Source organism: Enhydra lutris, unplaced genomic scaffold (assembly GCF_002288905.1).
Source record: "Enhydra lutris kenyoni isolate GAN:26980312 unplaced genomic scaffold, ASM228890v2 scaffoldscaffold65, whole genome shotgun sequence".
In the NCBI taxonomy this organism is placed as follows: Eukaryota; Metazoa; Chordata; class Mammalia; order Carnivora; family Mustelidae; genus Enhydra; species Enhydra lutris.
Window position 1 is genome coordinate 7,991,095 of NW_019154149.1, and position 22,154 is coordinate 8,013,248.

At 41.4% G+C, this 22,154-nt stretch overlaps 1 protein-coding gene and 1 pseudogene across 2 annotated transcripts in view; both read right to left on the minus strand.

The window, feature by feature from the left end:
* LOC111158974 (coagulation factor IX) overlaps positions 1 to 14,589 on the minus strand; it is a 31,337-nt gene extending 16,748 nt beyond the window's left edge. The window contains exons 1-4 of one of the 2 annotated variants that reach the window (XM_022521318.1): positions 14,324 to 14,589; positions 8,823 to 8,986; positions 8,610 to 8,634; positions 4,175 to 4,288 (exon numbers count right to left, since the gene is read on the minus strand). In XM_022521318.1, the coding sequence (XP_022377026.1) occupies positions 4,175 to 4,288; positions 8,610 to 8,634; positions 8,823 to 8,986; positions 14,324 to 14,411 (391 nt within the window). In that variant the 5' untranslated portion in view covers positions 14,412 to 14,589. The remainder of the gene's footprint in view (positions 1 to 4,174; positions 4,289 to 8,609; positions 8,635 to 8,822; positions 8,987 to 14,323) is intronic. The other variant, XM_022521320.1, reaches the window with a different exon arrangement.
* Positions 14,590 to 16,290: 1,701 nt separating this feature from the next.
* Positions 16,291 to 16,836, minus strand: LOC111158981 (annotated as a pseudogene).
* Positions 16,837 to 22,154: the final 5,318 nt, after the last annotated feature.

A 22,154-nucleotide genomic window follows, 5' to 3' on the forward strand; every position in this document is an offset into this window, starting at 1 on the left:
TTCCCTCCCTGGGGGAATCCAGGCTCACAGAGTGACCACATGGTTTTGGAGTATATTATGGATTTTTGAGTGTCGGATCTCAATTTTCAAATGCTATTTTATAGGGGCTAACATCGGTTAATGTAATAATTTGCTCATGTGCCTTACCGTTATTTCAGGAATTAAGGGGAGGCAAATCGACTGTTGTCAGGTAGGCAAAGGAACCTCCCTGAGCTTTAACCTGTGTTGCCAATAATCTACTAAGGGCGTGATCCAAAAAGATGGCACTTGGTCCTTCGTATTTATTTTTAAAAGATCTTTCTCCTTACTCATGGTGATTACATCCCTGGCTCTTTTCATGTTATTGGCTATCACTTTGTTGTTACAAAGCAATACTAAAGTGTTCAGCCGGATCAGATACCACCTGTAGAAGGTGTTCAGTCGGTATGAGATTGTGGTCAGTTTCCAGAGGTAGGTGGTAGGTGCAGCCTGCTGGGGTTCAGGGCACGTGCCGTGGGAATGAATAAACTCAGGGTGGTTTTCCCAATTCTGATTTTTGTCCTTGGCTAAGTTACGAGACCTGTCTGTCATTTTCCTCATTCGTCATTTTTCTTCCTGGTTTGGGTTATGTGTGCAGTGCGAAATATTGCCGTCCAATCAGCAGTCTTTTGCTCTCAGAGAAAGGACTCAAGATTCTGGAAGTAGAATAGTAGCACACGGAGTTTCACGGGGGAGGTCCGTAACCCAGGATCTAAGGAACAGTCACTATGGGACTCATTCATCAGTGTGTTATTGAGCATTTAAATGTTTGGCATTGTGTTGGGTGTGGGTTCTCCCTGGTCCCAAGGTCGGTCTCTGTGCCTGGAATATCTGTTGAGCCTCTCAAAGCATCTGCTCTTTTTTCCCTTCATATTAGCCCAAACACCTCTTTCTAATTCCACTCAGGCCTACTACCAAAGTTATCCTGTTCTGCTTTCTTTGACTCTGCCTTCACCTTCCCTCATATATTCAGTCATGTGAACACCAGAGCTCAGACAAAAGATGTTCTATTTGACCAGCTTACCATAGAATATGCTGGTAGTTAGCTAAACTCAAGATATTTTCTTTTCTCCAGTCCACAGCAATACTCAGTAAATAAGAGTGTGATGTCTACAACAATGTGTCAGCAAAGTGTAAAAAGTGTTTAGGTGCTTGTGATTTTTTCTGTGGGTAGATGCCTCTTGTACTCTTTAGACAGGACAGGAATGACCCAAGTTCTTACAGCCCTTGATCTGTCTGGCAAGGTCTCAGACCTGATGTGTAAGTGGGGACCCACAGCGGTCATTATTCTAACCACAGGGACGCAGTGACCAATCCATTGTTATTCTTTTAACTAGAGAACAGGCCTTGAGTGTTTGTACCTCCTTCTCCCAGACAGGAGCCTGATGAACAAGGGAAAAGGCAAATAACAAGTTCTTAACAATGGAAATCTCCGTGGCCCCCACTTTTTTTTTTTTTTTTCCAAAGACAAGGGCGAGGCAAGAAATTTGGGGCATCGATGCTCTGTAAACTGTGTCGTCTAGCAGCCTTTGAGGTCAGTCTGCTGATCAGTTTGAAGCAACAGCTTACATGGGAGTTTGTATACGCTTCTGCTTTCCCCTTGTCTGAGATAAAAAGATTTTTGGGAGAATTCCCACTCTGTCTCTGAACCAACTGCAGCAAGAGGATTTTTCTCAACCTGGATCAGGGAGGCTGGGGGAGAGCGAGGCTCCCTAGAGGCCAGATACGGTGGTCAAAGCAAGGGCAACAGCAGAGCCCTTCCCAGACCAAAGTGTGCGGAACCTGAGGCCACCGTAGACTTACTTCCGCTGTGTGCCCCACAGCCTCGCACGGGGTGCAAACCCTGTTATAGAAAGTCTCTGCTTATATTACATTCCTCAGGGCAATTCTCCTCCATTAGAGTGTCTTCATTTAAACTAAAGACATTTAGAAATATTTAAGGCTCAACAATATTTTTAAACAATTGCTCCTAATTTTATTTCATTTTGTTTATTTTTTTAAAAGTAAGTTCTGCGCCCACCGTGGGGCTTGAACTCATAACACTCTACCCACTGAGCCCGCCAGGCGCCTCGCTAAACACTATTTTCATTTACGCTATACTACAATGTGCCCTTGGTTTTGAACCGAGACTAACTGAGGTAATTCGTTCCCTCAGCTCCAATGGCTATGTTATTTAAGCTGATAATAAGTAACGACTCCAAAGATTTCCCTCAGTTTCCATAATAGCAGGATCAGATTTATCTATGGAAATCTCAATTTGAAATTGGAACCTTCCAGGTGGAAGTAGCACTGCAGAGATCTTGCACGAGTTACCACACCCACAGGAAAGGCAACAGAGGCGCTGGTTTGCCCCCATGCTCGGAAATCTGAGGGAATGGGGGTCCGAGCTGGGGGTACCGGTTCATCCACCTGTATCCGTTCTTTTCTTTCTTTTTAAATGTTATTACGCTGCCACCTTTTCCTTTTGTTATCTTCTATTCTCTTTTTGTCTTTTAGCTCTCAAAGGGAGATGATCAATGGGGTCCTCTTTAGTCCCAAAAAGATTTCTGAACAACATTACAGGTGACTTCTTTTTCCTTTCTCTGTAGGACAGCTGCCACTGCTGAGTTTCATTTTGTTTTATGCCTCTTTCATCTGTGTCGGGTGCATTGTTGGCAAGTCTTAATATATAGAGTCCTGCCAGTTTTCTACTCTTTGCTCTTAGTCAGGTAGCCTGTGCTGTTAAATTCTTTCCCTAGAATAGCATCTCCATTCATCTGGAGTTTCAGGAGAGAGAGGGAGACTCTGTCATTAGCATGGTGTGCCTTTCACAACCATAAAACCAGTAATCTTGCATCCAGAAATAATAAGCAAGTAGGAGAAGGACTTGGGGATTTACTGCTCCAATTGCCAAAATCCCAAGGGGGGAGAATATTCTAGGCTATGAGGAGGAAAGAGGCACCGTGCTCCTAAATTTGCCATGTAACTTTTTTAGTGTAATCCACATAGTGAAATGCAGGCGTGAGCTCCGATTTTTGTCAACAAATTTAACATGGGAAGTGGTTACTGTGTGTAGAGAAGTGCCTGTTTGATGGAGAATTGGCCTCGCCATTTCTCAATTCTATATTTCACTGATTTCCACTGCCTATGTTGATAACGATTTAGTCCTGAGTTCAAACAATTTTATGGGTTCGGTTTTCTTTGCATTTTGTAGATAGAGGTGTGGGTTTTGGTCAGACCAACTAAAGTTCAGGTTCAGGCTCAGCCATTGATAGCCTCTGTGATTTTGAGCTATCTGAGCTATATAATTTCTTCATCTGCACAGAATGGAGACAATAATGGCACTGAGGGCCTACGGTTGTACTGAGGATTAATAAATGAGGGGAGCGTCATTATTCCTTAATATTAGCTGCCATATATTAATTACTGTTGCTCTTTCTGTGGTTTCTTGAACTCATCCAAGAAACTAGGACTACACATCAAATGAATGTTCATAAGCTTGGAAAGTATATGCTTTACATGGCGCAACATTATTCAGCCTTTTGAAAAAAAGAAACCCTGTCCTGTGCAACAGCACGGATGAACCTGGAGTACATTACACTAAAGGAGACAAGCCAGTCACAGAAGGACAAACACTGCATGATTCTACTTATTTGAGGTGTCGAAAATAGGCAGACACATAGAAACAGAGAACACAGTTGTGCTTGCCAGGGGCCGAGGGAAAGAGAAATGGGGGAGCTGCTGTTCAGCCGGTATAAACTTTAAGTTATGCAAGATGTAGGCCTTCTGGAGAGGTGCTGTACTGTAAGCTTCAAAATTTGTTACAAGTAAAGATCTCCTGGGGCATCTGGGTGGCTCAGTAAGCTAAGCGTCTGCCTTTGGCTCAGGTCCTGATCTCAGGGTCTTGGGATCCAGCCCTTCGTGGGGCTCCCTGCTCAGCAAGGAGTCACCTTCTCCCTTTCCCTCTGCCCCTCCCCTTGCTCGTGTTCTCCCTCTGTCTCTCAAGTAAATAAAATCTTAAAAAAAAAAGAGTATAGATCTCCTGTTAAGTGTCCTTTACCGCAATAAGAATATGTTTTTAAGAGAAAATTATGATACATAAATATTGCACTTTCCGGTTTCATCTGGTTCCACAGGAAAATGTGGAACCACGAGTAATCAAAAAGTGGTTACTTACCTACTTCACAGTTCTTTCCTTCAAATCCGACTTGACACCAGCACTCATAGGAATTGATGTCATCTTTGCATATGCCACCATTTAAACATGGATCGGACTCACATTGATCTCCATCTTTGAGAAAGGTTAAGAAAGTTAAATTAGCAAATCAGGTGCTTCGAATGCCTCTGTGCACAGACTTCTGGGGAGGGGAGCCTGATTTTCGGGTCAGAACTGCTGACGCTGCTGTTTAGGGGTTGCCCCCATCTTCCTGAATTTCCAAGAACAACCCGAACAAAGGTTCTTAGGCTACTACTGTCCTAGGAAGTTGCTCTGAGGAAGGCAGTTTATGCAATCAAGGGAAGAGGAAGAGGGAGAAGAAAGTCTGAGGTTAGACATGGACTATATGTGCCCGGGGGAAAAGGGTTTGCATTCCTTTCTTCGAGAACGATGACAAGTTGGTTCTAAACCACATCCCAGCGCTTCATCAGTTGGTAACTCTGTGTCATGCAGGGCCCACTACGGTAGGTCTTGCAGAACATGCGAGCTGGGGAGCAGATGGTACTTCCCCTCAGAGAACTGGCAGCCTCAGCTCGGAGCAAATGCCTCTACTTCCTTCTGGTATCATTAACTTTTTTAAAGTATAGTATGCAGTCATGGTTCGAGACAATGGAAGAGCCGCCAGAAGCGTCTCTCCCTGCTAAAAGAGACTCTGCTGTCTCGACTTAGGTCCCCAGTGGTCTAGGTAAAGTGAGAAGCAGCTTTTCTTTTTTTAAAAAAAATATTTGGCTGGGTGGTGAACATTGGGGAGGGCATGTGCTATGGTGAGTGCTGTGAAATGTGTAAGCCTGATGATTTACACACCTGTGCCCCTGGGGCGAAATAATACATTATATGTTAATAAAAAATTGTTTTTAAAGTCGTAATTTTTAAAATTTTATTTTTTAAAAATTTTACTTTTATATTTAATCTGCAAAATAATACATTATATGTTAATAAAAATTGTTTTTAAAGTTGTGAATTTGAAAATTTTATTTTTTAAAAAATTTATTTTTATATTTTATTTGCCAAATAATACATTACATGTTAATAAAATTGTTTTTAAAGTTGTAATTTTTAAAATTTTTTTTAAAAAATTTTATTTTTATATTTAATCTGCAAAATAATACCTTACATGGTAATAAAAATTGTTTTTAAAGTTGTAGTTTTTAAAATTTATTTTATTTTAAAAATTTTTTAAAAGTTTTAATTTTAATTCCTGTTAGTTGACAAAACACTGTTATATTAGTTTCAGGTGAGAAACCACTTTTCCCACAAACAATTGAAAAGGAAAAGGTTCTGAAGTTCTGCTTTATTTATGTGTAAATTGGCTGTATTTCCTCTCTGCTTTTCCTGAAGTTTCTATATTCATAGAGTTCTTGAGAGCCTTAGAAGACACCTGTGGTAGAAAACCATGAGGAAGGAACAGGCAAGAGGGGAAGGGTCAGGATGAGAAGGGAAGCTTTGAGTCTGGTTTCTGAAAGCTCCTGCTCCATCCATACTTCTAAGGAAGCTGCTGGAGAAAGGGATGAATAGAACCAGAAGGGCGCCAGGTACACACTCGGAGCTAAAAGAAACAGCCCTGAAGACAAAATAAGAGCTAGGACAGCAAGAGTAAGAGGTCAAGATGGCCTAGCAATGAAAGAAAGAGAAAAGGGGAAATGAAAGAGAAATTTCTAATTCTCGGTCCTACTTTGGAGCAAACCTTCCCCTTCCCCCTTCTAGCGGGGAGGTTGCTCGTAGGAGGGGGAGGCAGGGCTCACCTGTCACACTCGGTCAGTAGGACGCGTCTAGCTCCTGTTGACTGAGGGCTCCTATCCCTTTCTCAGAAATAGTCCCTCCCTGGAAAATCTGCTTGCCATAAAGACTAGACCCTGTCCCCTCTGCCCCTTGACCCACTGTGCTTTTGCCCAGATAGTTCAATTTGTTCCAATTCTATGAAAACAAAATACGTTATCTCTGGTTTATTATTACTGATGTTCAAACTGGTCTAAAAAACGAGCTACATTTGCACTTTATATTATAGACCAGCGGATCTGAATTATTTAGGATGTTTCACTGAAAGGGTCTGGGCTTGCAGCCAGCTACACAGCAACTCATTTGCTGAGACATAGCTTTAAAACGAGTGTCATTTTATCCCGCATTTAGTCCTCCTTTGGGTGCTTGTGTGTGTGTACTTTGGGCTCAGCCGAAGCCACCGACAGTAGGGATCAAAGACAACAAGGGACAAGGCCTTTCAAGTGAGAGCTTCCGGTTGTTGTTTAATGAGTAACAGCCCCCGGATCTGAAGGCTGGGAGGGGTGATGGTGAGAGCAAGGGCTCGCTCTTTCGAGAACTTAGGTTCCCTTCTGGGCTCTGTGACTCTCCAACTGGATGACCTTTGGCAAGTCTTGAGCCTCCCTAAGCCTCCGTGTCCCCTGTAAACTGAGGTTGATAATGCTCCGCTTGCTGGATTGGTGTGTGGATGAAATAGGGCAGGCGCTCTGTAAACCGTCAAGAGCTTGACGGCCGCTGGCTCATGTGCCTGGACGATCTTTCTTTCTTCAGCCAGGCCGTTGATAGTAGAGGATAAGGTGGGTGTGAGGGGCATGCACCTGGCAGTATGTGGAACACCATCAGCTCTTTTGGGGTGGTTAGGAAACTTGGCCGCAACTGAAAAGAGGCGGGGAGCTATTTTCTTCTTGCTCTTTGTTCTGGTTTTTGGAGGATGAAGCAGTAGTGACCGAATCATGCCACTGAGGTTTCTGAGATATCTTTATCCTGGATTCGGTAAACAACATGGCCTTTGACCTAGAAGGCAGGGGCTCAGCTTCAAAATATAGTGCTTAGGGGGTTCTGACCAACCCCTGCTGGGGAGTGGGGTGGGCAATGAACAGGTCATGGGAATTTAAATACAGCCCGGAGTTTGTGGAGGCGGGTGGGGAAGTAGAAATTGATTTGCTTTAAAAATCTATCACAAGGGGCAGCTGACTGGCTCAAGTCGGTGGCATGTGTGACTTCCGATCTCGGGGCTGTGGGTTCAAGCCCCGTGTTGGGGGTAGAGATTACTTAAAAAGAAAATCTTAAAAAAAATCACAAGATTTAAGGTTTTAAATTTAATGGAAATAAGGACTAAAAAGACTCATTTGGACTAACTGCTGGGGACTACCTGAGGAGAGCATTGGCCTGGTAGCCTGCATTACTAAAAGTAAGGAAAGGCCGAGAAAGTAAATGTAATGGAGTGGACTTCCTCCTCCCTCAGGAGTTAAAAATAGAAGTGGAGAAATTGAGTTACTGGAGTATGAACAAGTTCCAGAATAGCAAGTGGAACCTAGCACTGGATCTCCAATTGCTGGAACTCAATGAATTTGCCGTCTAGGTTCTGTCCATGCAGATGGTCTCGCATAAGCCAACTTCTGGAACGGCTGCTGCCTCAATATCCTGCTGCTGGATTTTACATTAGTTTCAAAGCTCAGCTGTCATGGAAGTTTTGACTTTTCCTCCGTTTGGTCAATTCATTCAACAAATATTTACTCAGTGCTTCTGGATCAGGTAATGTTCGAGGTACTGTTTACATCAGTAAAACACTTGAACACCCTTGCCAGTGTGAAGCTTGAATTCTAATGAGGTGGGGAAAATGGATAATAAATTGTGGAAGTAAGAAGGTTTATTATATGTCACCTGCACTGGTGAAAAGTGCTGTGAAAAATAGGAGGAGTTTGTGGTACCTCAGTGATGCGGTTATGGGGAGGCGGGTTGAAGTACTAACAGGTAAGCAAGCTAGGCTTCATTGAGATGGTGACATTTGGGTGAAGAGCTGAAGGAGGGGAGGGAGCGAGCCTAGGCGAACTTGGAAGAGGAGCATTCCAAGTTCAAGGAACAGTCAGGTGAGAGACCAAAGCGGAAGCAGGCCTGGAGTGTGCGGGGAGCAGCAGGGAGGCCAAGATGGCTGCCCCCGTCCTCCCCCCACAGCCTCCCTCCCCACCCCCGCCCTGCATGTGAGGAGGAGAGCAGGAGGAGAGAGTCTGAGGGCCAGTGGAAAAGGAGGGCCAGAACAATCATGGAGGGCCTCATAGGCTATCATAAGGGGGAGGACTTCTAAACAGTAAACATTTAAGTGAGTCAGCATTTTCACATTCTCTACCAAAGACTGAAAATTCTCAAACTCAGTCTCCAGGTGCACTCATCTTAGTTCCCTCCTTCCAGCTGCGTAGGGTGCGACAATGTCTTCTTGAAGCCCTCGGGAGGAGGAAGCCTATCTGCCAGCGGATAGCCCCCCGAGCCACCATTAACCTGTCCTATATCACCATTCAGTCTTGGGTAAAGGAGTCAGACCGTTTTTCACAGAGTTTAATCTATTGTCTGTTTATGCAGAGAAACAATACATAATTCCCAAATGTTTCCTATACCAGCTAGAGGAAAAAAATTAATTGCTTACCAACATATTGCTTCCAAAATTCAGTCTATAAAGAAAAAGAGGACAAGTTAGTGGTAGTAGTCAAAATATTTTGGATTCGATTCCTTCCCTTTATAACATTTGTCATACATATATATGGTTAGATATTTTAAAATTCCAAAGAGAAGCTTCTTTTTTTCTTTAGTTTTCTGTACTTTCCTCTGCGTCTGAAGAATATTATGTGGAAATACTCACGGTTTTTTCAGTGTTTTCAAAAACTTCTCGAGCTTCTTCAAAACTACACTTTTCTTCTATACATTCTCTCTCAAGGTTCCCTTGCACGAACTCTTCCAGTTTACCTGAATTATACCTCTTTGGCCGATTCAGAATTTTGGTGGCATTTTCGTGGTCAAGAAAAACTGAAATTTCCAAAGAACAATTCTTTAGGTTTGGGAAAAAGAAAACATCATGAAAACTAAATACATCTCTCAAGAGAGGCTTTGTTTTTAATCCAAGTAATCCCCAACCCAATTTATCTTTGGGGCACGGAGCCAAAATCTGTGATGTCCTCCTGGTACTGTATACACACAGAGATTTAGGAATTAAAATCCAATTTGGCTTTTAGTCAAGAGAGTTCCTGTAATGAAAGGTCAGATTCTCAGTCCTATTTGAATTTACTTTGGATGAGAAAGAAAGTTCTCAAATAAGCAGTTAACTTTACACTTTGTCATCATTTGCAAATAGCTAATTGCAGACCCTTGCAAGGTGACCCATGACCCCAGCTGAGCTGTGTTCTCAGGACGCGGTTGCCCAAATGACTTCCCAACAAATTTCTCTTGGAAGAACAGAAGCCTAATAACTGCGGTCCAGCTGCAAACACAACCTCAGTGTCTGTCCCTAGATGTTAGAGAAAAACCACTGCATTAATTTGTTTATCTTCAGACTCACAACACCTTCGGTTGGCATGTGTTAAGGGAATGCCGGTGACTGAAGTCTTTCTCTGGGATTTAGGATGTGACTGACTCGAGCTGTGACTGCCTAGCCTTCAGGGATGCTCCTGATTCTCTCCTTCCCTCCCTCTCTCCCCACATTCAAATCTAAGACACACACACACACACATACTCTCTCTCTCTCTCTCTCTCTCTCTCTATATATATATATATATATATATATATATATATAAATAGATATAGATATATAGATAGATAGATATAGAAAACATATCTATCTCTATAATTAATAACAGGAACTCAGGAAGTTGCTGGAGTTGTTCCTTTCGTCAGGGGACTATCTGGTACAATCTCAACAGGACCAGGTGCTTAGAAGATGAAGTTTCCAGGCATTTTGGGACTGCTTTCTCATGAATTCAAAAAAAAGAAGGAGAGGAGGAGGAAGAAGAGGAAATGGAGGAAGAAGAAGAAGAAGGAGAAGAAGAAGGAGGGGAAGGGGAAAGGAAAAGGGGAAGAGGAGGAGGAAGGAAGAAGGAGGGGGAGGGGGACTGTATTCTCTTGTTTCCATTGTAGCTGTTCACTTTATGGAGGGGGTTTGAGTCCCCTGACAACCTCGCTTTGCCCTTGCTCTGCGAGTCCCCTTGGACTTCACTTTTGTTTTTTTGAAATTTAGTTTAGACTTTTTCTCTCCAATTCTTGACAACTTTCTCCATTCCCTTCACGCCGTCCTCCATGCTGCGGTACCCGCAGTGCCAACCGCTGGGTCAGTGCGGCCATCTGCCACTGAGCACTGTGGGAGAAAACCACCAAGCTGCACAGGGGTACCGTCACACAGTGATGCCGCCCTGCCAGACCCTCCTCTCTGCTTGGCCCTGGGCAGCCCGACGATGGCATCTATGCCTGTCCCCATTTACAGTGTGACCGAGTAGAGAAACGGGTTTGCAGTCAGATCAGACACACCTGGGTTTGAATAACACATTTGCCACCTGTTGGCTGTGAGACGTCAGGCAAGTGACAAAAATCTCTGGAGCTTAACTTGGTCAAACGTAAAATGGGTCTAACAGTGGCATATAATAAGAATATTTACTTCACAGTGTTCTCAACAGGGTCCGTGAGATAATACGTGTACACGGTACATGGTGTACGCTGGTTCTCTCTCTCTCTCCCTGCCCCTCTCATGCTGGCCTGACTTCCTGTTTCTCAATTCCCTCTAACGCCTTCATACTAGTGCCTTCATACTCCATTCTAGTGCTTTTCCTGTGGCTCTTTCCCTTCTTTACTCCCATCCACATAATGGAATGACTATTGTCAGTCAGGATCAGCAAGGACTTCCTAAAGATCATTGGGAGTTTGTGTACTTGATGACGGCCCTGAAACATTTCCACTGCTTGATCTCCCACCGCCCCTCCACGGTACTCTTTCCATGAAGTCACTCTACTGGCTCCTCTCTGCTCTCTTATTATTTATCCATCACTTGAACCAGTGCCTTCCCCTTTGCCTGCCCCTTCAGTGTTCAGAGTTCCCTCAGGTTCCTGCCTATGCCTGGTCATGCAATAGTCTTGACCAGGGTGAGGTAGACAAGTCATCTAGGGAACAAAATGTGAGGAGACCCTGTGTCTCAGTGAGTGTAAGCAAGTACAGTTACACTCTAGGGACCTGCTTGCCTCCCCCTAGGCTGGCCCTAACTCTCTCAACACCGGTTTCTGAGGGCTCTCTACAGCTGGGCCTGTGCCAGCCGCCATGTTCTCCGTGCTCACTTCCGGGACCCTCATGCACACCGTGGGAGCTGCCCTTTCTGCAACAGTGGGTTCCAAATGTCCGCCTCTGGCCAGATGTCTCTTCTGAATTCCAGACCCTCTTTCCAGCTCCCCCACTGCGCATTGTCCTGCGACAAATCAGAGCTGATGTTTCTCTAATGCCTCTGAAGGGCTGGACCCTGTGCTTAGTGCTTTGGGGTCATTATTTCATTTCGTCCTCACAGCAGTCCCACGAGATAGGGACTGTCATCTCATTGTAAGCCAGAGGAATGGAGCTTCGGAGAGGTGAAGTCCCATGGCCCAGGTAACACAATGAAGTGGCAGAGCCAGGATTTCGACGTTGGTGGTCAGACTGCACAGCCCGTGCTCAGAGGTACGATGCTGTGTCCTGTAATCACATCAGATGCCCAGGACGCACCCTCCACGCTTCTCTGAACCCATTACCCTTCCACACCCAGATGGTGTCAGTGGCGGGGAGTGACGGGGACTAAAGGGTACGCATACCAGGATGAGCGTTGAGTAATGTATCCCATCGTTGAGTCGCTCACTATGTTGTACCCCCCCAAACTAATATAACACGGTATGCTACCCATACTGGAATTGAAATAAAAAACCTAATAAGAAAAAAAAAAAAAAGAATGTTGCCAAACTGAGCATTCTCAATCAGCCATCAGTGCTATTCATGTTTACGCTTCTGATGACCCAGTAATTGGGTTCTGTTGTCCAAGCTCTTTCACTACGGAACTTCATTATCTGATGACCTGACCCTGTCTTGCTATCCTACCTCACTTCTCATATTTAATATTCAAAACCTGCTGCGCTCCTGAAAGACTCTTTGTGGATCTGGATTTTTTTTAAAAGATTTTATTTATTTATTTGACAGAGAGTGAGAGAGGGAACACAAGCAGGGAGAGTGGGAGAGGGAGAAACACGCTCCTCATGGAGCAGGAAGCCCAATGCAGGGCTCAATCCCAGGACCCTGGGATCATGATCTGAGCCTAAGGCAGATGCTTAATGCTGAGCCACCCAGGCATCCCTGGATCTGGATCTTTGTACACATGTGATTCTCTCTGTGTGTAATGCCCTAGATCAGACAGGGAGGGGGACCTACTCATCTTTTAGGACCCAGCCCAAGATACTGTCTGTCAAGTGTTTTCCCAGTTAACATACTCCTTTCTCTGTGGTCTTTTAGCACCTGGCACACATTTTGTCACCGTACCTTGAAATCTCTCACCTGACTTCGTGGTGCTTTAGGTCAGAGAGGGAGTCTGGCTTATCCCTGTGCCCTGATACCTCACCCCAGCACCTGGCCCCATAGTAGTCGCTCGGTTTTGTCAAGTTCTGTAAAGTGTATGGACCGAAGTTATCTTTCATTCATTCGTTCATTTCATGCATTCATTCGGAACGAAAGACACCTCAGCCCATACACCTTATAAAACTGAATGGTTTCACAGACAGTTTTGATTTCAAAATTCTAAACAGATGCAAATAATACCTGAGAGCAGCAGTCACGAAAATGTAACATCTCTGAAAGGCATTCATAGAAACAGCTTTTAGAAGCCAGTGACCGTTGAGGAGCAGAGCTGCACGAGTGCTGACTATCCTGACGGAAATTCCCCGGCTCTCTCCACAAGGGCCTGTTATCTCTGACCACAATGACTCCACAATGACACTGCCTTTCTCCTCAGTATTGTCTGAGGGTCATAGAGTTAGCCTCTCTTCGGGTTTATCTCTTCTAGCCATTATTTCCCCAGCACTGAAATCCTAGACCCTCTCCCCCCACCCCCACCATATCTTTCCTTTTCCCCAACATCTGAGGTCTTCAAGGGAGCAGCAGCCCTCTTGAAATGTCCATTATCTCACCACTTATCCTGAAGGAAGGGCTTGCATCTATCGTCCTCCTAGGTCTCACACGGATGAGATATGTGTAAAGACTTAGCTTTATGTCCTATTTTGTGAAATTTCCAGCTAAATTTCTTTATTTCTCCACTTTACCCACTTGGCTAGTTTGATTTAACCTTTGCGTTCTCAGATCATCATTTCTGCATTTCAGTCTGACATCATGTCTGGAATGGGAAACACGGGGCCACTCTGTTTTCCGGGGACCCTTAGGGTTGGCACCCCTGATCCCGGCACTGTCAGCCACTAGATTTGATTATAGTAGGTTGACAAGTAAGGGTGATAAATGCTTCCTGTGAGAACACACTGTTTGCCTAAATGGGGTAATTTCCTCCCTGTGTGCCTGCTTTTGGGAAATGCATAAAGTCACTGAAGTTGTGAAAAAAACCAAATGATAAACATTGCATTAACTAAGTTCCTACTTCTTACATCGATTCTTGGGTTTGTTTTGCTCAAGTGAGTATTGGATTTCCCCATGTAAACGGAGTTAACTCTGCTATGTTTAGAATCAGAAACAAAATAATTTTTCCTAATTCATGAAAAACTTTAGGGATAAGTAACAACTTAGTAATGAAAAGTTTGTTGTAAATAAAACTTAAAATCGTAGGTGTATGATTTTAGGGATATTTAAAATTAGAGGCTCGCCTCATTACATAGTTGTAAAATTTTGAAACACGTCAGATACCTTAAAATCAAACGTTGTGTGTAAATAAAGCCATCATTTGTGGCTTTAGTGTGACGGATCCCATTTTGATTTCAAAGTGGTGAGTTAAAAACAAACAAACCCAAAATGACAGAGTTAATGTCTTCTTCATAGTCTGCTGTTTCCTGGTTGAAACATTTTTCCCACTCTTACTTTTCTTTACCCAAGGAGGTGACTGTTTCCTAAGCAGAACTATATTGTCAAATCACAAGCCTAACAGTGTCCATTAAAAAAAAGTACCCTAAGCATTGTAGATCTATTTAGTTTTAACAGTTAAGAAGACACAGCTACCAGAAAGCCAGTATTTGCCAACCCACATGCTGACAACTAGAATCTTAAACGTTGCTGTCAAATCCTGTAATCGTTACTTAGTGGAGAAGATAGTGCCAGACATTTCTATATCTAAAAGACAAGCATGCTCAATGTGTCTTTAAAAAGGAAACAAACCTGTACATTCAGCACTGAGTAGACATCCTAAAAGGCAGATGGTGATGAGGCCCGGTGATTCTGCCATGATCCTGTTCAGGCACTGCATAACATTTGCTGACGAATTGTGCAAGTAGCAAGGTTGACCGATTGTTCCAAAGTACAAGCTGAGCTGTATTTACTTCTGGGAAACAATGTGCATCTCCCTCAGTGGGTCTTTGGTCTATTTCCAGTGGCCTCTTGGGTGAAGTGAAGAGTATAGGCAGTGTTTGTCTTTAAAACTTCACCTCTCATTCCATGGGCTTCTGTCACTGTGGCTGATTGGAGGCTGAAGCAGGAAGTGACACATCATCAGAGCAGGGTCGGGGGGAGGTGTTTAGTGGCAGCTGCTGTGGCAACAGAATTCCTCAGTGGGATCCATTTTTAACTTTGTCAGGGAGTACTAAGGTCATATAGTTTAACAGTTAAGAGACAAGGGTTCCTGGGTGGCTCAGTCGGTTAAGTCTCCAACTCTTGGTTTTGGCTCAGGTTGCGATCTCAGGGTTGTGGGGTGGAGCCCCACATTGGGCTCCATGCTCAGCACAGAGTCTGCTTGAGATTCTCTCTCCCTCTCCCTGTGCCCCTCCCTCCACTAGCATTCTTTCTGAAATAAATAAATAAATAAATAAATCTTTAAACAAAAAAGTAAAGAGACAGAACAAAGTCATTTGGTTCTACCTTAAAACATTCCCCATGCTTACCTACATTTAATCACCTGGTGGATCCTTCATGTTCCTCCTCAGAAGGAGCTTATCAACTTTCTGGTGCCACTTACCCATAGAGTGAAATGTGAGGACCCTGTCTCGGAACATATGTATGTATGTATGTATGTATGTGTGCTGTCATAACTCATTGTGTTTTAATTTGTATTTCCCCAACAGCTAATGATGTTGAATACCTTATAGTTTACTGACTCTCTGAGTATCCTCTTGAGTGAAATGTATGTTCTTGTTTTTTTGTCTATTTTCCAATAAGACTCGTATTTTACCATTCGATTTTAGAGCTTTTTAAAAAAAAATATTATAGCTATGAATCCTTTCTCAGATACATGGTTTTGCAAATACTGTCTCCAAGACCGCAGCTTATCTTTTCATCCTCGTAACTGAGTCACATAGCGAAAGTTTTAGATTTGGACGCAGTTCAATTTATCCTTTTATAAAAACTTTTACTTGTTTATTTAGCATGCATGTGAGATGGGGGAGGAGCAAAGGGCGAGAGAATCTCAAGCAGACAACACACTGAGTACTGAGCCTGACACGGGGCTTGAACTCATGGCCCCAAGATCATGACCTGAGCCTAAATCAAGAATCAGGTACTTAATCAACTGAGCCACCCAAGTGCCCCTCAGTTTATCATTTTTTAATAGATCATGCCTTAATGTCCATATTTAGAACTCTTCCACTAACGCTAATCCGGAAGCTTTTTCCCATCTAAAAAATATTTTATAGTTCCACATTTTAGATTTATTCTGGTGTGCCATTTTGAGTTAATTTTTATAAGGTATGAGGTTTAGATTGATTTTCTTTTTGGCCTGTGGATGTCTAATTCCTCTAGCACCATTTATTAAAAAGATAATCCTTGCTCTGTTGAATTGCTTGTGCAGTTTTTTCCACAGATCAGTTGAGTATATTGGTTTGGGTATATTTCCAGGTTCATCTTCTGTTCCATTGCTGCATGTGTTTATCCCTCTGCCAACCCCACACTGCCTTGATTGCTGTAAGCTTTTATATCAGGTAGAGTGATTTCTCCCACTTCAGTATTTTGTGGCAAGATTATTTGGGGGGGGGGTTACCACATAAATTTATTTTGAAGGAATGTTACAAATGAAAGAAGTTAAATAGATGTTTTGGTATAACTTACAGAAAAGGTATAAATGTAACCCAACATGCATGCATTGCCTTGGTGACCAGGGAGGTCACCCTTGAGGCTATGGGAAGACAGCCTAAGGCTTAGCTTTCATTATCACTGTTTCCCAGGGTGTGCTTGTCAGAAAGATGCTCTGCCATGCCAGATTAGGGAGCCCCCATCTTGCTCAGGTTGGTTACGTGGTCACCCAGTTCTTTGATGGATTTCACCTATTTACTCAGGTAGTGAGTCTCAGTAAAGGCCCACAAACGGCATCATTTTTTTTCAGTGGCCAGTTTGTCCAGTTCCAGTGGTGACTGACTGATGCTCTTTCCCAAGTGTAACGCACACTGCATTGCATTTGGTCCGTTTTCCCAGTAATCATGGTCCAGTTCCTTGATATCCTGAAGGAAGATTTGGCCACATGTTGGTCCTGCAGCTTCCTTAGTTTCTCAGCTCACCATCTCCTCATAAGATCAGTGAAGGAGATATTTGGCAAAGTTCTTCGAAGTCACATCTTTGTGGTCAAAGTAGTAAGACGCAGACGGGGAGACATAGGTATAGAGCTCCACGTGGGTCTGGCGATTGAGGGCAGCCTCTGAGTCCTGGTGGTAGTTCTGGTGCACCTGTAAGAGGGATGTAGTCGTCATGGCAGCCACTGAGGAGAGGCAGTGTCAAGTGGCAGTGGCTGCGTGATGCTGCAGTGGCAATGGGGGCCTTGGGACGGTCTGTGGGCACTGTGAGGAGATGGCAGAGGGTTGACTCTGAGCAGCCACCAGGGTGGGGGACAAGTGCTGGGTTCTGTCCAAGCACTGTTGAAGTAGGAAACTTCAGTGACTCTCGGTGGAGACTCAATATTCTGTGGCAAGATTGCTTTAATTATTCTGGGGCCTGTAACATTTTATATAAGCTTAAAAATAATCTTATCTGTAGTACAAAAACCTTTGCTGGAGTTTTGATAGGGATTTCATTAAACCTGTATATAAATTTGGAGGAACTGACATCTTCATTGTGTTGAGTTTTCCAGTTGATGAGTGTGGTCTGGACATGTATTTCCATTTCTTTAGGTCTTTGATTTGTTTCATCAGCATTTTGTGATTTTTAGCATATAGATTTTATATAGTTGATCCTTGAACAAGACAGGTTTGAACTGCACAGGTCCACTTACATGCAGATTTTTAAAAAGATTTTATTTGAGACAGAGCATGAGCATGAGTGATTTGACAAATTTATACATTATGCTATATTCATTGCAAGTGAAGCTGCCATCTCTCCTGATACATCACTATTACAGTATCATTGACTGTATGCCTTATGCTGTGACTTTTATTCCCATGACTTACTTATTCTGTAACTGGTAGCCTATATCTCCCACTCTCCTTTACCCATTTTGCCCAAGCCCAACCGTCTTCCTCTCTGGTAATCATCAGTTTGTTCTCTGTATTTATAGGTCAGTTTTGCTTTCTGTTTATCCTTTTTTTTTTTTTTTTTTTAGATTCTTCTAATGAGTGAAAATCCTATGGTATTTGTCTTTCTCAGTCTGACTTATTTTGCTTAGCATGATACCCTCTAGGTCCATCCATGTTGTTTCGAATGGCGCTACCTCATCATTTTTTATGGTTGCATAATATTCCATCATATATATATGTGTGTGTGTGTCTTCCTTACCCATTTGTTTACTGAAGGACACTTCAATATTGTAAATAATGCTTCAGTAAACATAGGGGTACATACATCTTTTCAAATTAGTGTTTTCATCTTCTTTGTGTAAATACCTAATAGAGGAACTATTGGTTCATATAGTATTTGTTTTTAATTTTTTGAGGACTCCATACTTTTTTTCACAGTGACTGTATTAATTTCCATTCCCATCAACAGTTCCTTTTTCTTCACATCCTTGACAACACTTGTTTCTTGTCTTTTTGATTTCAGCCATTCTGTGAGGTGTAAAGTGGTATCTCATTGTGGCTTTGATTTGCATTTCCCTGATGATGAATGATGTTGAGCATCTTTTCACATCTCTTGGCCCTCTGGATGTTGTCGTCTTAGGAAAATGTCTGTTCAAGTATCCTGCCCATTTTTAAATCAGATTGATTTTTTGGTGTTGAGTTGTATAAGTTCATTATATACTATAGATATTAACCCCTTGTCAGATATATCATTTGCAAATATCCTCTCCCAATGGATAGGTTGTCTTTTTGTTTTCTTGATGGTTTCCTTTGCTATGCTGAAGCTTTTTATTTTGAAGTAGTCCCCAAAATTACTTTTTGCTTTTGTTCTCCTTGCCTCAGGAGGCACATCTAGAAAAATGTTGCTATGGCCAGTGTCAGAGAAATTACTCTCTGTTCTCTTGTGGGATTCTTACCGTTTCAGATCTCACATTTAGGCTTTAATCCATTTTGAGTTTATTTTTGTATATGGTGTGGGAAAGTGGTCCAGTTTCATTCTTTTACATGTTGCTGTCCAGTTCTCCCAGCACCATGTAGTGAAGAGATGGTCTTTTCCCCATTGTATATTCTTGCCTCCTCTGTCATAGATTAATTGACCATATAATTGTGGGTTTATTTTGGGGCTCTTTATTCTTTTCCACTGATCTTTGTGTCTATTTTTTTCCGGTGCCATACTGGTTTGATTACTATGGCTTTGTAGTATGTCTTGAAATCTGGGATTGTGATACCTCCAGCCTTGTTTGTCTTTCACAAGATTGCTTTGGCTATTTAAGGTCTTTTTTAGTTCCATACAAATTTTGGTATTGTTTGTTCTAGGTTTGTGAAAAATGCTGTTGATATTTTGATAGTGATTGCACTGAATGTAGACTGGTTTGGGTAATGTGGACATTTTAACAATTAACAGTATTCTTCCAACCCATGATGGACTATCCTTCCACTTGTTTGTGTCATCTTCAGTTTCTTTCATCACTGCTTTATAGTTTCAGAGTAGGTCTTTCACTTCTTTGGTTAAGTTTACTCCTAAGTATTTTATTCTTTTTGGTCCAATTGTAAATGTTGTTGTTATTTTCTCTTTCTGCTACTTTGTTGTTATATACATGGATTCCTTACAGTCCTGTAAATGTATTTTTCTTAAGATTTTCTTATTAATATTTTCTTTAGCTTATTTTATTATAAGAATACAGTATAAAATACATATAACCTATAAAATACATGTTAATCAACTGTTTATGTTGTTGGTAATGCTTCAGTCAACAATAGGCTATTGGTTGTTAAGTTTTGGGGGTCTGAAAAGGTATACAGGGATTTTCAACTATGTGGGGTTTGGCATCCCTAAGCCCCATGTTGTCAGGGGTCAACTGTACATGTTTTGGTGGGTGTATATCAACGTATTTCATTTTCTTTGGAGTAATTTTAAATACTACTGTGTTTTTAATTTGTTTTCCCATACACATTGAAATGAAGTTGATTTTTGCACATTGATTTTGTATCTTCTGACCTTGATGAAATCACTCCTAGTTCTAGAAGTTTATCTTTCTTTTTGTAGATTGCTTGAGGTTTTCTATGATGAAATCTGTAATTTCATATTATTTGCAAATAGGTATAGTTTTATTTCTTCATGTTCAATCTATATGCCTATATATATATATAATATGTATATATATAATATGTATATATATATATATATACACACATATGTATATATATCTAACTGTAATTGTTAGAACTCTCAGTACTATGTTGAATCACAGTGGTGAAACAAAAAAAATCCTTGTCTTAAACCAAGAAACAGATTCTTAACTACAGAAAACAAACTGATGGATACCAGAGGGGAAGAGGATGGGTGGATGGGTGGACTAGGTGATGGGGATTAAAAAGTACACTTATCATGATGAGCACTGAGTAATGTATAGAATTCTTGAATCGCTATATTGTATACCTGAATCTAATATAACACTCTGTGTTAACTCTACTGGAATTAAAACGAAAAACTTAATAAAAATTCCTTGACTTGTTCCTGATCTTAGTGGGGAAAGTATTCAGTCTTTCTACAATACATATGATGTTAGATGTAGGCGCTTCATAGATGTTCTTTATTTAGTTGAGGGTAATATTCCTCTTTCCTGAGCCAAGAATTTTTTTTTTAAATCATGAATGGATACTGGATTTTGTCATGCTTTTTCTGTGTCAATTGATAGGGTCATAGCATTTTCCTTTTTAGCTTCTTGATAATGTGGAATATAGTGGTTGACTATCAAATGCTGAAACAGCCTTGCATACCTAGAAAATCCCACTTGGTCATGGTATATATATTTGTATATTGTCAGATTTAGTTGCCTATCGTTGAGGATTTTTGCATGTAATTTCATTAGTAATACTGATCTTTTTTTCTTTTTTGTACTTTGTCTGGTTTTGTATATGGTAATAATGGTCTTAATGGTCTCCTAAAATGAGTTGGGAAATTCTCCCTCATTTATGTGTTCTGGAACAGTTTATGTAAAGTTGAAGTTAATTCTTTGTATGTTTGGTAGAATTCTTCAGTGAAACAATGTATTTCTGGAGATTTCTTTTTGGGGAATTTTTAAATTTTAAATTCAGCTTCTTTCATGGTTGTAGGGCTATTCAAGTTATTCATCTTGTTTGAGCTTTGCTGGTTTGTTGTCTTCAAGGAATTTGTCTATTTCTTCTAAGTTGTTGAATTTATGAGCATAAAGTTGTTTGTAGTTTTGTATTCCCTTATTACATTTTGATGGTTGCAGGTTCTATAGTAATAGTCTCTATTTTATTCCTGATATTGGTGGTTTGTTTCTTCTCTTTTTTTCTTGTCAGTGTTGCCAGAGGTTTATCAATTTTACTGATTTTTTCCCAAAAGAACCATGTTTTTATTTATTTTTATCTATTGTTTTGTTATTAATTTCATTGATTTCTGCTCTTATATTTAGTATTTTCTTCCTCCTGCTTGCTTTTTTTTTTCCTTGTGTTTTCTTGAGTTAAGAATGTAGATTGTTTATTTGAAATCTTTTTTCATTCTAATGTAATCATTATTGCTATAAATTTCTTTCTTGGCACTGCTTCAGCTGCATCCCCCAAAATTGATGTGTTATATTTTTATTCAGTTTGATGTATTTTTGGATTTCCCTCGAGACGACTTCTTTGACACATGACTTATTTAAAAGGTACTTGTTTGATTTTCATATGTTTAGATATTTTCCTGTTGTCTTTCTATTATTGACTTATAGTTTGATTCCATTGTTGTCAGATAATACACTGTATAATTTCAATTTTTTAAATTTGTCTTATGACCCAGAATATGGTCTATATTTATAAATATTCCATGGCTCTTGAAAAAAAAAACAGTATTCTGCTGTTGGGTGGAGTGTTGATTGTGTTGTTCACATGATGTGTGTTGCTAATTTTTTGTCTAGCAGTTCTGTCAGTTGCTGAGAGAGGGGTGTTGAAGTCCTCAACTATAATTTGAGATTTACCTATTAATCTTTCCAGCTTGATCAGTTTTAGCATGTGTTTTGAGGTTCTGCTTTTTGGTGTACACAGTTAGAATCTTTTTTTAAAAAAAGATTTCACCTATTTATTTGACAGACAGAGATCATAAGTAGGCAGAGAGGCAGGCAGAGAGGGGAAAGCAGGCTCCCCGCTGAGCAGAGAGCCCGACGTGGGGCTCGATCCCAGGACCCTGAGATCATGACCTGAGCCGAAGGCAGAGGCTTTAACCCACTGAGCCACCCAGATGCTCCACAGTTGGAATCTTTAAGATTTCCTGGTGGATTAATCTTTTTAGCATTCTCTGTCTCTCTTCATCATCAGTTTTATTCTTTGCTCTGATGTTTATTTTTTTTTAAAGTAAACTCTGCCCCCATTGTGAGGCTTGAACTCATAACCCTGAGATCAAGAGTCACATGCTGTACCAACTGAGCCATCCAGGTGCCCCTGGTGTTTACTTTGATATTATTGTAGCCACTTTTTCTTGTTTTTACTATTAACAATTACATGAAGTATGTTTC